This window comes from Strongylocentrotus purpuratus, unplaced genomic scaffold (assembly GCF_000002235.5).
Source record: "Strongylocentrotus purpuratus isolate Spur 01 unplaced genomic scaffold, Spur_5.0 spur5_contig_806, whole genome shotgun sequence".
Lineage (NCBI taxonomy): Eukaryota > Metazoa > Echinodermata > Echinoidea > Camarodonta > Strongylocentrotidae > Strongylocentrotus > Strongylocentrotus purpuratus.
In genome coordinates this window covers 1-18,296 of record NW_022145509.1, presented here as the reverse complement: position 1 = coordinate 18,296, position 18,296 = coordinate 1, and the positions used below count along the sequence as shown (strand labels likewise).

Below are 18,296 nucleotides of genomic sequence, written 5' to 3'. Positions count from 1 at the left end.
ATTACACAACAATTTACCAATTTTCCTATATTGCCATGTAATTTTATTTTGAATGTTAACGTTAATTTTTATCTTGTATAATCTACATATATATACATATATATATATTCTGGAACACCCGTTGTCATGTCAGAGTTGAGAATTCTCGCACTTTTATATATATATATATATACATGTCTAATTCAGCTTATTGCTGCAAACCATGCCTAATAAACCATTTTTTGATAGCTACAGTGTATACACTATCTAGAAACTTGAGGCACTTTGCTATGCATTAGGAATAGAACTACATATTTCTGATTCTGTTCTATTCATTTGCAGAAAAGAAATAGATCTCAACATATACAATTAAAACATACATATCACTTACATGTAGTACATACATTGATCTCAAACTGACATAATTTTGTATCGGCTAGCCAAGGTTTCAACCACTCATTATCAAGTTACTAGAGTAGCCAAAGTTTTGTGACATTTTGAAACAAACAAGGTTCATGAAACCTTAGCAACCAAAGAACTCACAGCTCTGGAGTGGAGTGATGTTTGCTTTGTATCACTTTATTACCCTCACTGCTACTCCACTGTTACTCAGCTGTTACTCAGCTGTTCGAAAGGCTCTTAATATACACCTGTTGTACATGTATACCCTATCAGTCTCTTGACATCAAGTATATTGGACAGTATATAATCAAATGACAGTTAATTAAAGGATTGCTCATTTCACATTTGTCTTGGGAAATACATTTGAATTTAAGTGTATACTTTTGCATGGATTATACTTTTAAGCAACAAAATAAATACCAGTATATATTGATGTGTTGGTAATGGTACGTTACATACATACACCTGTTTCTTCATATTGAATAAAGTTTATCTTTAGAAGTGTGGACTTTGAGCTGTCTCTATGTATACAGCAAAGGTCCTGTATATTTGGTCTAGTGAAGGGCCATCATATTAGTAGGACAAAAGACTTAAACTAAGTGTCAAGATGAGTATCAAGCCTTTTAAATAAAGAATTCTTAATTAAAACTTCTGTGAGATTATGGCCTTTTATTAAGTCTTAATATGGCTACCATTTGAGCTAATTTTTAATACGAATTTTCAGAAGTTAGTTCTTTTGAGTTTATGTTGACAACAAACCATGAACATGTAGATGACAAGCATGCCATAAAGGAAAATTCTTAATGAAATTTCAAAAAGAAGTTCAGCAAATGTTATTTTTTGAGATTCCTTGTTTGGGTCTATTTATTATGACAGTTGCCTCTCTCCAATCTGATCAAACAGCACAATAAATGTATAAATGAGCAATATACAATTTTGCATACATGTACAATGGCAGAGATAAATGACGTGACTTTGAGACTCTCAACATACATGTACATGTATGGTGGTCAAATTAAATTAATATTTCTTTTGAAAATCACCTGACATATTACTGTATATATATATATATATTGCATAGTCCACTATAGTGGGTCATTAACCAGGTTGAAGAGGAAGAAAAGTTGTGAAGTGTTATGATACAATTCTAATATCTCAAGGAATGATGGAGAATTTTATTCAAGGTAAATAAATCTTTGATAATGGTCTGCTTTATTACTTTGCAAAAAGTAAAGTTTTGTTCCCTATCAAATCTGATTTTATTATTCATCCTGGCTATATGGTCCATTTTTTTTCTTTTTCTTAATATTTTCTTAATGTGCATCAGCCTATGGTTTTTTCATGAAGTATACAGTAAGTGTCTGAAATCGTTCTGGTCTATAAAGGTTAATATTTTTCTTTATTTCTATACAATGTATTAGCATGGAGTTGAAACCATGTGGAATGTATTTTGAAACACTTTTTTCCTTTCTCTTCCAAGTTCCATCCCTCTCCTGGTATATGACCTGCAAACATATAATTTACGGAATTTGTGTTAACATAATTGTATGCTTTGCCAAATGTGTCAGTATATCCTATCATTCCTATACATATGTATCATTTTTGGTTCAACTTTGTTTGTAGGTCCACATCCCCTGCCGTTTTTGCATTAACACCATTATGTATCTTAGTATATGCTGCTGATGTAGGGGTTCACATGGGCTTCTTATCCTGGCCTGTGTTTTGGTCACTGGATGAAAATAGATGGATAAGGTAAGAAGTTATTCTTTCTTTAAGTATAAGGGGGGGGGGGGGGTTGTGAGATGGGGCAAATACTTCAACTAGTATGTTCTCTCAGCAGACTTTGTAAATATGATATTGGGAAATATACCTTAATATTAAAAAGTGCCAAATGAAAACATGTATGATTTCAATGCAGACTGAGTATCCAATGTGCTATTTGTCTGCTCTCCGGAAGTCACGCTACTGTTATATTTGTAATAGATTCATATTAGCACATCAGTTGAAGTGCCCAAAAATAATCTTTAAAATGTGTCTGTTTGATTTGGAATATAATTAATTGTTCTCTTTCATTTTCATATTACATATGATCTATCTCACTCCTGTTCTTTTATTTATAATTTAGATGCTCTATGTGATTTCACCTCCCCCCCCCCTTTTTTTTTGCACAGGTGGAATTAGTGCCTTACAAATCACATATATTATTATTAATTTTAGTAGTATTATTATTATATGAATTGAATGGAACTATTGCAATGCTTCATGTCATTCATTAAATCTGTTTCATTCCATTATATTTCAGGAGAGAGTTTATATTCACCTGTATGTATACCATAGACTATCTGATGCTGGTCACAGAAACTCTTGTAGGCCTGGTAAGTCACACTAAGTTACACTAATGGATAGATCGAGACCATTTCATTATCCTTAAATATATATGTTGCCAATTAGTATGTTGTTCAGAGAATTCTGAAGATTATTATCTTGTATTGTTCTATTGTTGTTAAGTAGTATGTTTAGATTCTATATTTACTAGTACTGTAATATTTTGTTCTGAAGGTACTGTAATTGTTCAGAATATTAATTCCAAGGAATGGAGGAAGGGATTGGTAACTGTTGATTTTTATCAACATTCTGTTTAAAATTTAAAAGAATAGCATACTGAGAAAAGACAATCAGAAAAAAGATTATATTTTTTTTTCTTCTTTTCAGCGTTTGGCCCAACCATTTCGATGTCTGCGGGCAGCCATCATTCTGTGCAAGCTGAATAATGTACAACACATCTGGGATGTGGTCATGTCAATTGTCATTAAACTGGGAAAGGTACTTTATTACTCTATAAAACCTTCTTGTACATACAATCTTCAAAGGGCTTTGTAGCCTATCCTTGGTATTGAATTTAAATGAATTCAGGGTTTACATGATTTTATGGAGTCTGGGAGTGCATGCCATAAATGTCTTCAGTTATTGATTTATGCAGGATCAATAAATAAGGATTCATCAGGTGAAAGTTTAATGAATTACATGTATGAGTAGGGTAAGAATGGATAGTGATATTTAAAACAATCAAATTCTTAAATGAATCAGGAAGCAGGTTATTCATGAATTTAAACATGAAGATCAAACTCTGTTGTGCATTTTTTTATAAAAGATTGTCAATTTTTTAAATTCATAAAATAATGGGTTTGTATAGGCTAAATATTGGGAGCCAGCACATATGCAAAGCGCTTTCTTTTGCAATAAATGAATAAGGTTAATTTTTGTATTTGTACTTGAAGCCCACAACTAGTTACTATGAAACCTATGGCAAGATGAGGGAGTTATATAGCATTGAAGGGGTCTTTTTATGATGATAACATTTTGTCGTATTAAGTATTCCAATATTCCTAGACATGCTTGCAACTATATCATAAGTGCTCATACTGGCCAGCTAGAGACTTCATCAATAAGGATACCTTATTACTTTCTAAGGGTGTATTATCAATTACCCAGTCAATTGTAAGATATTCTGATGCAAACCAAATAACAATGAAGAGTAGGCTGTGTGCCATTATTTGCAATAATATATTTTCATTCATTCTACTCCTTGTCAACCTTGATCTATCACTATGACTGCAAAACGTCATATGAAAGAAGAATTGTCAAATGGGATATGAATACATGTATTATGTATTCTATTAGTCTGGACAATAAGAATGAGAATGACAAATGGGCATTTACTGGGACTGGTCATACATGTAGAAGCAGTATATCAATTTGCTTTTTACATTGAAATGAGTGAGATTATGATATAGACAAGTGTGGTAAGAATACTGTTCTTTCTTCTCTCCCTCATCCACTCTCTTGGTTCTGATCAATTTCACCATTCGTGTTTCAATATCATTGGAATTTCCATTCTGAATTGCAATAGAGCAAACCTAAATTAATTGGGTAATGAAAACTCAGTCACATCATACAAACCTCTCTTTACTGTCATGGCAAGTGATCAATACCTGTTATACTTGAAAAAACATCTTTTCTCCATTTATATGTCCCTTACTCTTTTTCTAGTATGAATGTACTTTTTCATTGGTTTATTATACATACGAGTAAAAAGTAGGCCTACCTTGGAGAATTAGATAAGTCTTATAATTCTTTTTTTAATTGTCTTGTTATTCTGATTACTGTCAGGTATTTGTCATCATTTTTGTATTCATCACCCTGTTTTCTGCTATTGGAGTACACCTGTACACAGACACATATCATGACATAGAATCAGAAGCCTCCAACTGTACAGGCAACTCAACAAATGTGTATGTTGGGTAAGTAGCAATATTTCTTTCTTTCTACCAATTCATATCAACAGTGAAAAACAGAACAACATTGTCATATTATTACTCCTATCAAAAGTTTTAAACTGAAAATGAGTTCATTTCTGTACAAATCTGTTGACTGAAATAAAATGATATAATTTTCTGACCAAGGTCAATATTCCTGAAATCCTTGAAATTTTACAAAGATCTTGGTGATAGTGACGACTGACGATACATCTGTGATTCCATGACATTTGCTCCGGCGACAATTGCTCCGCTGTAAATTTCATACACTAATCGAATGGCTAACTTCAACCCTGGATTCAACACTATACCCTACCCTAAACCTAACCCTAAACCTAACATAAAACCCTATTGAAACCCTAACCCTAACCCTACATCTTAGACGAAATAAAGCCCGGAGCAATTGTCGCAGGAGCAAATGTCGTGTCACCACATCTGTTCTACACACGTTAGAAAGGCATCAAATATCAACTTGTAAGAGTAAAACTGTTCAGGTCAATATTAATTTTGAAACACACATATTTGCCTTTAGGAGGTTTTGCATGAAATAAGTCTCCTACCAATTTGAAACAAGATCACTGAAAAAACTTTACAAAATCAGTAGTAATGTCTTCTTCCTACTCTCTGAATGGACTGTCGATGTTCTAAGCGCTACTAATGGATATAAGATGACGTTGCTCGCAAGTTTTTGCATCAGTGTCTTAGTGAATGTTGTGCTTCTTCTTAAAGATATGTACAGTTGTTGTGTCCCACTAGTCTACTATTTGCAACCCACTTTGTCAAAACCCTTTTTATAGTTTTTGTCTATAGTTTTTGTTTATATTCTAAAAATAATTTTTGCATGTAGGGGATATGTGCATTATCTGGAAATCAAATGTTTTAAAAAAATGTTTAAAATGTAGAAGTTTAATTAAAGAAGAAAACTTTATATGTGCTTTATTTTGTTCTATACAGAGCCTTTGACCATGTGGGTATTACCTCTCTGAGGTTATTTGTGCTACTATCTACAGAAAACTATCCAGTAAGTCATGATTCATTGCTTTTATGTTTCGGTAAATTGCTAGTCAATAGTACTTTACTAACTTTAGAACTCCTGAATCCATTTTAATAAAACTTCTGACATTCCTAAGCTTTAGAGACATGAATAATTTGAACTAAATCTTATTCAGGTATGTACATGTATATCACTATTAAAGTTAAGTTTCCAAAGTCATGTTAAAATTGTTGTATATATGGTATTGCTAAATCAAAGATGTAAGAAATGTTCAAGATATCCATTTCAAATTTTCTCAGATGATCTAACATAAATTCATAGATGGTGATGTTCTTATACACATATCATGACCATTAATTGACTCTCACTATGACCATTAATTGACTCTCACTTTGTCTACACTGACATGCAATATTTTTTAAAATTTGTTCTGCTTTCCACATAGGATCTAATGATTCCAGCCTATAGAACAAGTCATTGGAACTTCCTCTACTTTGGCATCTTCTTGTTTGTTGGTGTGTTCTTTCTGACTGCCATCATACTTGCTATAATTGTGGATAGCTATTGGTATGTTGCCCATTTCCCCAATATCAACAAGTTATATATCAGTAATATCGTCCCTATTTTCATGAAGTGACAATAGTGAGGAAAATTGTAACTCAAATTGAATGCAATTTTTTTTCACAACCGTCACTTCGTGAAAACAGCCACGATATGTGCTTTTGTATCTTTCAAATGGTGAAACATTTTATAACCTGGTGCAATTTTCAGTCACTATATCTTTATTTACTGTATTTCTGACTATTATTAATGTAATGTATATAAACTTGAAATTCTAAAACTGTTATTTCCATGTATGTGTCCAGATCGATGGATCACAGGTGTGGACATTACTAAATGTTGTGTAGATACGTGTATAAAGCCAACTATTTTATTAGTCCATCTAAAAACAGGCAAGAATATTCAGAAATAAATGAGGCATAAAAATACAAAAGAAGAAGAAGAAATCTAATGAAATGTTATTCTGCATGTACCTGTGGAAGTTATTTGTAGTAATAAATGAAACCAACATAACATCACCAATGTGATATAGACTTCACCTCTTCTGGATGTCCAATACCATTGTGCACTGAATTTTGATGATCATATCCATGCAGGTCATTTGCTAAGAAGCATGTGAAGAAAGAGAGAGCAAGAGAGAGGGCAGAATTGGCTAAAGCTTGGAACCTCTTGGACCCTCTTGGTCAAGGGAGTCTACCAAAGGATGATGGAAGATTCTTAAAGCTCTTGAGAATTCTTAAACCACATGTGAGTTTCATTCGGGATTCTTTTTATTTTTTTATTTTGAAGAGAAAATTATATTTGTCCTGCACTATCATATATTGTAATGACATTACCGATTCAGCTATTTTGAAGTGTCTATACATGTAATGATTACAATATTTATAAATGCATAAATTTCTTACTTTTTGTACATTCAAACTCTCACAAGCTTGCTTGTCAGAATTTTCTGCATTTTTGTTGGTGTTTTTGAGAAGTTGTTTATTAATCTATTTTTATGTTTGGAGAAAAAATGCTAATGGATTGAAAAGAGATTTGTTTGTCATGCAAGAATTATTTACATACAAATTTGAGGTTTTTAATAAATACTGTTTATTTTTCCCACAGCACACAGAAGAGATGAATCTCCAGTTGATTGACTATTTAGATCATAATGATGATGGACAAATAGACTCATTGCAGTGGACCATTAGGCTTAATGAAGCTCTCTCATTTGAATTTGAAGAAGACAGATTTTATGACATGGTAAGAATTCTCATCGTTCATGGCATGTCGGACATATTCTCAAGATTTAAGTCTTTGTAAGATTGAGTATATGCAAACTTATGTAGAGTATAGCATATTGATTTATGAGGATATGATTGTCAGGTAAACAATCATAATGCTGTGTCTGTGTGTGTATCAAAGGTATTTTATGTTTTGTTTGTTGATGTTGACATGTCGCTGAAACAGGAATATCAAGAAAGTTTTTTAATTAAGGAGTTTATTGATGAAAAGTCTCTGATAAGATACAGATTGAACTACATTGGTTGTAGACGTCTTTATTTCTTATTCTTGTGCTTCCACCAATGAAAGGTGATACAAAGACATTACACGTTGGGTTTTATTCTGTTCATTATTTGTTCATTATCCAGAGGATATGAAATGGGTAGACCTTGGTATGATCTAACACAATTTCCGAAGAATACATTTCATGAATGTAACATTTTTAGTCCATGGAAGTTCTATTATCTTCAAGTGAAAATGATTGATAGTCTGTAAAGCATCCTTGTGTGATATACTCTGGTCCTCTCAATACAAGTATATTTGTACATGTATGTAATAAGCTCATCCAAGCCAGGATAAGGCCAAATGCAGTTGACGAGGAGGTCTTCTATACCCATAGATAATTGTAAGAGAAAATAATTGTATGTCATGTTAAATATATTTTTACAGGATACCAACAGCTCTAAATGTGTGTATGCCATTCAGTCATTCAGTCAGAAGATCATCAGATCAAGTGTTTACTCAAAGATATTGCTTGCGCTTATCCTCTTGCACAGGTAAATCAAAGATATTTTGTTTTTATCAAACGCTTTAAAAAATAATCTTACTGTAAAGTAGTTGCAAGTACAAATCACTGTCTTTCATACAACGAGACGTCTGAGTTATACCAGGTTTTAGTCCATGTATGTCTCTTCAAACTTACTATTATGTTGTAAGCCCGATAAAGCTTGAAATTAAATCAATTGGAAGTGCATTTAGTGAATAGGGTAAAGATGTTAAGAGGTGGAAATGTAGCTACACAAAAAGAGGTCCAACACATATAGAAGCCTATCATCCAAAATCAGTGCTATGAAAATCTTAAATATCATAGCTAGAGATATAATGTCTGAGGAATTGAAAACCATTGTCACCACCTTGCCAGCTTTCTATCACTTTCCAGGCTTATTCTTTTTCTTCAAAGTATTTTTTCAGAATTTTAAATTTCACAATGTTCTTGTTAACACGTTGCATACCAATTGCCTAAGATTCTATGTGTGCCATAACAATAGACCAGTTCACGGTTAGCACATGTCCCAAATGACCCTGAATATCCACAAATCTTCAAAATATAAAGATGTCCCACTTTGTACATTTTGGTGCTACATAAATAGCCTTTGTTTCCACTTTTTAAAGAATACTTCCACCTGTGTACCATGGAGTGCACTGCTTGTGCATAAATGAATATTGATTAAATATCTTTCATGAGCACGTATCCATTTTTTTGCCTCCATGTATTTCACAATTTGGTCTGCAATGACCTTTATCTGCTCATGCTCAGACTGCAACTATGAACTGGCTTATAACAATGATGGCTTCATTGTGAGGTCTATAGAAAATAATATTTCCTTGCTTTATGTTTACAGTATCCTCTTCTGCTTAAGATGGCACAACATGGATGAAACAGCAAGAATTACAATCCAGGTCCTCAAGACGACCATTCTAGCCATCTTTGCTGTAAGTCACTTTTTTTTTTCTCTCTCTCTCTCTCTCTCTCTCTCTCTCTAATAATGATAATAATACATATATAGATTTATTTATATATCTTCTCTTTTAGTCTCTCACCCTTGCTGGTCAGTCTTTTTTCAACAATTTTTGGCAACATTTCAAAGTTCCCCCTACGTTACTTGTCTATATCTCTCCTTCCTTGTAATTTTACTCTTTTTTTTTCTTTTTACTTTCAAACTCATTGGAAACCAAAACTTGTAAGATTATAATCATGGTAGCCATTGATGAGATGATTCCTGGGACAAGAAATCAATCTATGTTCGTTAGCATGCATCCTCATTATCTGCAGAGTCTCATTTCTTGAACCATCTCAACACACAGTTTAGTTGGCAAAATTGGTGTACGGTAAAGGGAATATCCATTAATTAATAATTTGTATCCAACCTCATAAAACTTTAGCCAGCAAATACAAATACAGTCACAATGGATTTCGGTAATCCTCGTATGAACCAATTTTCTCCTGGGTGGGTATTGGCAAATGTATGTTAATGTCTTACTAATAGATGTTAGTGCTGCAGCTGGCAATTAACTGCATACAGTGATTCCTTCGTCTGCTAACGGATTCACTTGACTATATATGCAGAGATGTCAACTTTGGGGAACTGCTTTGAGGGAAGTCGTATGCAGGATTTTTTCAAGGGGGGTGTTTTAAAATTTGAAAATCGTGCCGAAAATTTCGCAATGACTCATCCAGCCTCTGAATAAGCAGTGGGGGGTAAGATCACATTGTTTTGTTGGTCCCGTGTTTTGACGGGCTTACCATGTTTGGCGGGAGGTTTTTTCATAAACCGGGAGATTCTACATCGAAGCGGGAGGAAAGGCATGCTGGCGGGAGTCTCCCGCTAGAGCTATTATGACGGCGGGAGAATGAGCGTGGTGGCGTGAGACTCCCTCCAAATGCGGGAGGGTTGACAGCCCTGCTATATGATAGAATATTTTGTATTTGATTGACAGGTGGAAGTATTGCTTCGTATCATGTCAGAAGGAAAGAATTTGATGCAGGTGGTAGAGATCTTAGACATCATCTTGATTGTGATTGGTGTAACATCAAACATTCCAATCTATTTCATACCACGTACCTACTTTGGTCTATGTAACATCATCTCTGGTCTAGCTGTTTCATTCCGGTTGGGCTTCAATTCTGCTCAGGTAACTTAACGAAATACCCTTTGATTTTTACTCTTTTAACAATAAATCACACTCAGTAATTTCAAAGTTATTGCTGTGTAGAAGTTGTACTTTTTAGTGCCAGATTAGGGCCAGATTCATTCATTGTGAGAGATAATAACTTAAAGACATAATGTGACAACACTGAATTACTGCCTTATGGTCGGGCGTACTCCCATTGACTTGATAAGTTCTCTCTAATTAGTTCTACTGTTCATGATTTTTGGGATGACCTGCCTTATTACATGTATGTAAGTCTGTTTATTTATGTAAATAAATAATGATATATATGTTTCTTTTAACGATTTCTGTCCAAAATATGTGTTTAAAGACTCAGCACAATATTATTGCTTCATGTGTCTAAAATCATTTGGTTAGAAAGCTTTAACATTTATGACAATTTTTCAATCAATGTAATAGCACAGGCATTTACTTTTTTTTACCTGGAAGTTGATAAACAAGAACACTTTAATGAAGCATATTCCTGAGATAAAGGGAAACATCATGAACTTTGCCTTTTTCATTTATTAACAGGCCAAGAAAGTTGTGATACTCTTCTCAACCAAAGTGTTTCCTGTCATGTTTGATCTGATCATCCTAGTCTTCATCATCATGTAAGGTTATCAAATAACTATGATATGATAAGATTGGTGTATCATCATTGTAAGGTTATCAAATAACTATGATATTATAAGAATGGTGTATCGATCAGTAGGTTTTTAATTTAAAATACAAATTTACGCTCTAAAAATATTAACAATAGATGTACAGTGACATTTGTGTTTGTCATATAAGAACATACTTCACTATGATTTTCCTGTCATCAGAATTGACATGTCTTAGCTCAGATTAGATTTAATATACATTATAATCCATAAAGTGAGTGCATGAGCGAATATTCACTGCATGCAGGTTAAGTCACAATCGGTTAATGAACGCGACTTGTCGAGTTCATTATCTGGCTGCAGTGCATATAGCTATCGCACGAGCTTTAAAACATAAATTAGCCTATAATATTAAATAAAGTCGAGAAATAAGCGAAAGTGCCACAAATTGCACATATCATTAGAACCTTTTGCATGGTAGGCTTGGGAGGAAGGAAAGATGCATGGTCACATGTCATCATTTGACCAATAAGATTGCCTACATTCTAAAACCCATTTCATAATAATGAATGATCTCATTTTGTCTTATAGCTTCTTTGCATCGGTGCTAGGATGGGAGTTATTCTATGGTATTACTGCTGATACAAGCTATGATACAGGGGTGTATGACTACAACTGTGGTATTGGCTTCAATTCTTTCTCGTGAGTACTCGCTTCCATCTTATCTGATATTAATTTTCAAGATGCTATTAGAGGAAGTGTTCTTAGATGCGGTTCATTGCAGTTCAGGACTAGGGTTTAGACATTTTGGTTTCATGAGCATGATAACAACCAACGGGAAAATTTACCAGGTTAAAGACCAAATAACTTAAATTTTTTTAATGGCTTTTTTAAATTGGTGTTTAGTATTGTGGACTATTGGTTTTACATATCATCAGTCACAACTTATATGTCATATTTACATACCTACATTATAATCTTTAGCCAATTGTTTAAACAGTGAAAATGTTTCCACATAGTTTTCTAGAAATCTTAATGAATACTAGTTAATATAATTATCTTACACTCTTGTACTAAATCAATGTCAATAGACTCAACTGGCTAATAATTTGCCTGTGTTTATCCATCAGATGCTCATTGTTGATGGTATTTCAGATTGTAACTACAAGCAACTGGCATGAGATTATGAATGCTGTGAGTATATCAAAACAATTGTTATATTCACCAGTCTAATGGTAACGATGTGTGATTATCTGTTCTTTTAACTAATGTTAATGCTCTTCATTTATGATATTAATGAAGTAGCATTAGAGGCTTGTCATTTGACAATCCTAATTATGCTATATTTTAGAAGTCAGAGTTAAAATCATGTCTTTAACAATATCCCACATTGTATATGAATATTACCCATTTGTAGGACATGGGCTTTAGGGAACTTTGCACATAGCTGGCTGGGCTTGTGGCTGGGACAAATGAAAAGTTGCATGTTCCTTGTCTTGAGGAGATAAGATTATTTATATATAAAATATATTTGTATTTGTCATTGTAGTTGAACATGTTTCATCCATAAATGATATACATTTTCATTAACTGGATACATGGTCATTTTCTTCTGGTTTCAGGCGATGGTTGCTACTACAGATTGGGCATGTATCTACTTTGTTGCTTGCTTCACTACCATTAACCTTGTTGTAATGAAGTAAGTATGGTTTACCCAAGTGTATTGCAATATTGATATTGATTTATATAATTAACCAGGAATAGTTATTTGCATCAGTTACTTTCGAACACTAGCAGAAACTGCAAGAATCCCCATATTTGTTCTATGTTTGATACTTGTATAGGCAAGCTAGTTGGTTAATTGTGTCATTGCGCACTAAAGATACTCAGGTAGTAATTGAAGTTGGTCATTGGGCTAAGAAAGCTGAGTTACATGGTTGTGAAGTGATTGTTGATAGTTCAGAAAATTTATCTTGAGGAAAAAGTATGTGAAAATAAAACATATACATACAGTACATTTAATTTATCACAATGTGCTAGTACATGTAAGCTTAAATAGAAGCATGACGGAGCTAATGCTAGTATTCTGATTATATCAGTAGATTAGAGTGTAAAGTCTAATAGTTTTATCCTACCCCCTGTAGTTTTATTTTTTTCTACTCATCTTATCTTTTGAATAATTTTTGTTTCAGTTTGTTTGTTGCTATTGCTATTGAAGCATTCAATAAGCTGGGTACAGACAAAGAGACAGAAAAAGAAGAAAGTCCTGAGAAGAATAGCAATCAAGAGGTATGTTTTTCTTATAGTTCACCCAACCTACATCTATTACATATATATTCTTGAACATAATCCTTTTACATTTAGTATGTCATATGTAATAGTCAAGGTGAGCATAGGGTGATCTGACATAAATATGCCCTGGTGACAATTGCTTTGGGCTTTGTTTTCATCAAAAGTAAAGGATTTGTGATTAGAGTTGCCAAAAGGTTTTAGGATAGGTATTAGGTGTAGTGTTGGGTCTAGCTGGGTTAAAGTAAAGAAACTTGGTTAGTGTAGGGACTACACTGTGAAGCAATTGTAATATGAGTATGCAATGGCATTGCCAAGGTAGACAAAAAGGGGCTCATTGCGTTTACATATGCCAATAATATAATTTTAAAACATTAATGAAGAAAAGAAAGGAAGGGAGTGTCATATGTTAACAATACACATAACATGTTCCATTACTTCTATGGGTAAAATTGAATTTTCTGTTGGGTTCTTAATTTAATTTTTGTAATGTAATTGTTAAAGGTAATACAAAGTTTTGGCATGGGTTCATGAATTTGGTTCAAATGAATATATTGGAAGCATATGCGATCCTACAATAATTCAGGGATCCTTGTCGCAGTTGAAATTGAGTCTAGAGTTATGAAGTTGTAAATAATAAACTCTTTATGTTGTATAGCTCCCTCTCAACGTCAAGATATTAATTAAGCTATAAAACAATGTTTTTTGAATAAATTCGACTGATTAGCTATTCCTGTTTGGAAATTATATATCACAACTACATATTCTGAGATTTTCATGGTTGCAACTACCATTGTTCGGCCGTAGGTGCTATTTGAAATCTATCAAAATTTACTGGGAGCACCAGTAAATTTTTATATTTGATTTTTCTTGAAAGCATGCAGAAGTGGGACTTGGGGATTACATTTTCTAATGCTTATAATACATCCACACGAGGGCATTCAAATATATCAAAATTGTAAAGAATCACTATCCACCCAATTTTCAAAATTTCCCCAAACTTTGTATTACCTTTAAAATTCAAGTTAATATCTGACATTGGTTAGTCCCGAATTTAAATTTAATAGACAATTTTTTGTCCTCCCAAGTTTTAATTGAATGATTATAACATTTACAATAGCAGTAAAAACATAAAATCACTCCACATGTAAACAGATCCATTGATTCATCACCAACAGCTGTCAAGAAGAATTGCATGGCTCCAAACGTTTCATCATATTTTCTATCTCTCTCCCTCTCTTTCTCTCTCTCTCTCTCTCTCTCTTCAGGAAAGCTTTGCCGGTTCAGCAATGACATTCTTTAACAACCTGTTTGAAAGCTCAAGGGTAAGATTTTATACAAGTATTTGCACTCAGCTCTTCATTAATTTGATTTGATTTTCAATTGGTTTTCATTCAGATGTTTTCTGTTCCAATATAAATGTGTACATGATATAGCAACATATAATACAATGGGATAATTTGTAAATAAATTAAATCAAAGTTTCATGTATGCTGCTTGTAAGTGTCGGCTTGCATGGTGATGTAGATATACAGTAGGCTTACAGTAGGCTTACATGGTGCACCCGCAAGCCTACAGTATAAGTTTCATGTAGTTAAAAGAATAGAGATATAAATAAAATATCATTAGTGACCTAAATACATTGAAACATTGTGGTATGTTTTGAAAGCATTATAAGATGATGAAGTGGATCCTAATCAAATGATTAGTTGAGAGCGTACACGTGATCAGGCTTTTATTTTGCCTAACGCGTAATTTGACCAATGACCGGTCATTAGTATGAGTAAAATCATGTTATAAACATCATTTTGTTCGTGCATTAGTAAAATTACCCACACTCAGTACCTTCCAAACATTCCAAGCACCCTCGGCTATCGCCTCGGTCATGTTAGACTGTCCCAAAGGTACCTTGTATGGTTACTTCTCACTAATGCCCTCACTGCTGTGTATTATTTGTGTAACAATTTTATGATGCATGGCCCCAAAACTTAATTTTTTAGCAGTATCAAGTTTTGGTAAAATTAATTGTTTTGAAGTTTTAGATATTTGCATATCAAAATTACTATTTGTTGTTTGCCGATTTAGTGGTAAGATATTCAAAAAGTTTGATATCATTTCCAGTCCTAATTGGAAGTAAAGCAGAAAACACATAGACATTAAAGCAAAGTGTTTTATAAAAAGATATAACTATCATGAATGATTTTACATGTGATTCAACTAAATAATTGACGTGTGTTGAAAACTGTAGTCGTTTTTCAGAGGAGATATTGTAGTGAGATACATATTAACTTAATTCGGAAAACTGGATTTATATGATTTGTTTATTATAGACTGAACAAGAAAAGGAGAAGCTTTCTCAGAGGCCAACAGGTAGTCCGAGAATGAGAAGACCCAGTAGAGTGGTATGTATACATAGACAGACATATGGTACTAACTCAACAAATACTTGATGGTTGATAATGTATCAGTAATTTAACTAATTATGGTTTTCAGAGTGCCATGAAATCCTGTTCTTTTTTCTAAGTTTCTAATCTGAAATTGACACTCTAACTTTCCAGTTAAATCAACTTATATTTCTGTTGTGTTCTTGCATACAACTCTGAATCTCTTGCATGTCATTGAACTTTAAAAACGACATACTTACCTTTTTTACCTTCATAAGTATTTTCTTTACTAACATTAGAGAAAAAAATTGGTGGTTGACAGATTAATGTAAATTTAACTAATAATGATTTTCAAAGTGCAATTAATTTTTTCTTTTTTCTTCTAAGTTTCTGATTTTAAAATTGACACTCTAACTTTCTAGTTTAATCATCTTATATTTCTTTTGTATCTTTGTATAAAACTCTGAATCTCTTTTTCTGTACTAATATTGAAGTGAGTTGAGTGTTACTAATGGTATATTTGTGCTCACTAATCAGAGTGTGACTACTACATTTGGTGCATTCCCTGGTTCTCCTCCTAACCTGCTTGAAGTGCCTCAGATTCCTAGAATTGTAAGTCGATCTAACTCATCTTTTGAGTCATGTGATTCCAAGTATTAATCTGCTTCTGAGTCATGGGATTCTAAGTATTAATCCGCTTCTGAGTCATGGGATTGTAAGTCAAACCTAATTCTTGAGTTCATGGATTGGAAGTTTATTTCATAGTTTGTATAAAGTCTGTGCCTCACTGTACCCCATAGTTTTATGGTTTAAAAAAAAAATTGCTCCAAATTTTGGAAACATCTTGAAAACACAAGGATTGCATCTGTGCATGAGCTGAAAAAGTATTGGTTAATTACCTTTAAAATTTACGAAAGAAGATTGTTATCTTATAATTTTTTTTTTAATTAGTTGGATGAATAAGGGTGCCCATAATGCAAAATGTATCTTTATTGAAATTCATAATTTTATGACATAAAGGTGTAATTGTATATTCTAACATGGAGCTGATGAATACCTTTATTACCTTGATTAAGCTTATCTCACTGACATCACCAACTATTATGCATTTTGCATTCAGAATGTTTATAACTTTATACAGAGTACATTCACTTAACCTTATGCTGCAATGTGATCCTAACTCTTTCTTGGTTTGTACCAGATCTGGCACAAATTGATTTTTACATTCCATTTTCAAAACAATATGATACGATGAAGCATATATGGATCAATGCCATAACTATACATATATCACTCGATAATACTACTTCTACTTGATCCAAACAAATAATTACATTCATAGTTTGACCATGGATAAGTCCATGGTGTGATCAAACAATGTACCTTTATTTGTTTTTGTTTTTTTCTGGAACGTACTGTTCTTTTAGATACATGCATGTACAAATCTATCCTTGTTTTTATTTCTAGATGTTTGATGTGATATCTATATGTAAGATTGCTGTTTTATGAACACTGTAAGCTTTGAATTGTTCATTGCTATTCATTATGGGTTAATTTGTACAATATTCTAAAAGGGCTAGGGCAGACCAAATAATAATGCTAGCTGTCATGGTATTATTAAATGTTTAAATTCCAGCCTGTGATTCAGGAAGAGGAGGATGAACCAGAGGAAGATCTGAGTGGATTAAGCAGAGAGGAGAGAAAGAAGAGACAAATGAAGAAAAGACGAGAGAAGAGAAAGAACAAAGTTAAGACAATGATCTTAGTAATGACAGCCTTCAGAGCGACCAAAGATTCAGAGCTTAATCTTAATGTCGGAGAGGAGATAGAAGTCGTTGGCAAGGTAAAATTGAAATCTAAATCATTAAGAAAACACTAACCATAAATTTCATTTTATGAGCAAATAATATGGAAGTATGGTATGATCTTGAACCCCCACAAAGATCTTGGCTAAATAAGTATAAAGTAAAACATAATTTATCGTGGACATTAAGAAATATGAGAAAGGGGATTGCTACATTGCCCGAATTTACTAAAGTTAAAGTACGAAGTTAAAGTACGTGTATCTATTTAATTAATTCTTCAGCTCTTACACATAGTGTATTAATATTTAGTTCAAATATACTCTGAAGGCCCGATGTTAAATGCCTAATTTTATGATAAAGTTGATCTGTCCTTAAAAAAGGATGGCAAAAATTGTGATGGAATTAAATGAATTGAAATAGTGAAGTACATGTATATGTTCTTCATTGTTGTTGTTTCTTTATTTGTACATTTATAGCAAGATGAATGGTGGGAAGGCCGTAAGGATAGTGATGAGCAAGGCTGGTTTCCTGCTTCTCATGTCAAGGCGATCATTAGAAGTCAACCTCCTCCAGTTCCAACTCCTCTTGCACAGCGCCCTCATATGGCCCGTAGAGCAACACAGGAAAGCATAAAGGAAGGCTGGAGTGAAACGGATTACTTCCCATTGAACACAACATTGGTACGTTATCTTTTAAAGCTTCAAGTTTAGTTGAATAGATTAGCTAAATGTACTTTTTAAAATTGTATTCATTACCAAAATGAG

General features: G+C 33.1%; 1 protein-coding gene across 2 annotated transcripts in view; it reads left to right on the top strand.

Annotated features, from left to right (window-relative positions):
* Nucleotides 1–18,212, top strand: part of LOC582914 (voltage-dependent P/Q-type calcium channel subunit alpha-1A) — a gene marked incomplete at its 3' end in the record, with an annotated part of 28,190 nt that extends 9,978 nt beyond the window's left edge. The window contains 21 exon segments of one of the 2 annotated variants that reach the window (XM_030977516.1): nt 2,005–2,133; nt 2,684–2,756; nt 3,094–3,204; nt 4,552–4,682; nt 5,652–5,718; nt 6,137–6,258; nt 6,849–6,999; nt 7,360–7,497; nt 8,188–8,294; nt 9,141–9,231; nt 10,237–10,431; nt 10,984–11,063; nt 11,646–11,756; nt 12,185–12,248; nt 12,677–12,753; nt 13,247–13,343; nt 14,612–14,668; nt 15,674–15,745; nt 16,265–16,339; nt 17,364–17,570; nt 18,009–18,212. In XM_030977516.1, coding sequence (XP_030833376.1) covers nt 2,005–2,133; nt 2,684–2,756; nt 3,094–3,204; nt 4,552–4,682; nt 5,652–5,718; nt 6,137–6,258; nt 6,849–6,999; nt 7,360–7,497; nt 8,188–8,294; nt 9,141–9,231; nt 10,237–10,431; nt 10,984–11,063; nt 11,646–11,756; nt 12,185–12,248; nt 12,677–12,753; nt 13,247–13,343; nt 14,612–14,668; nt 15,674–15,745; nt 16,265–16,339; nt 17,364–17,570; nt 18,009–18,212 — 2,359 coding nt within the window. 2 annotated transcript variants of the gene reach the window in all.
* Between the last annotated feature and the right edge of the window lie 84 nt (nt 18,213–18,296).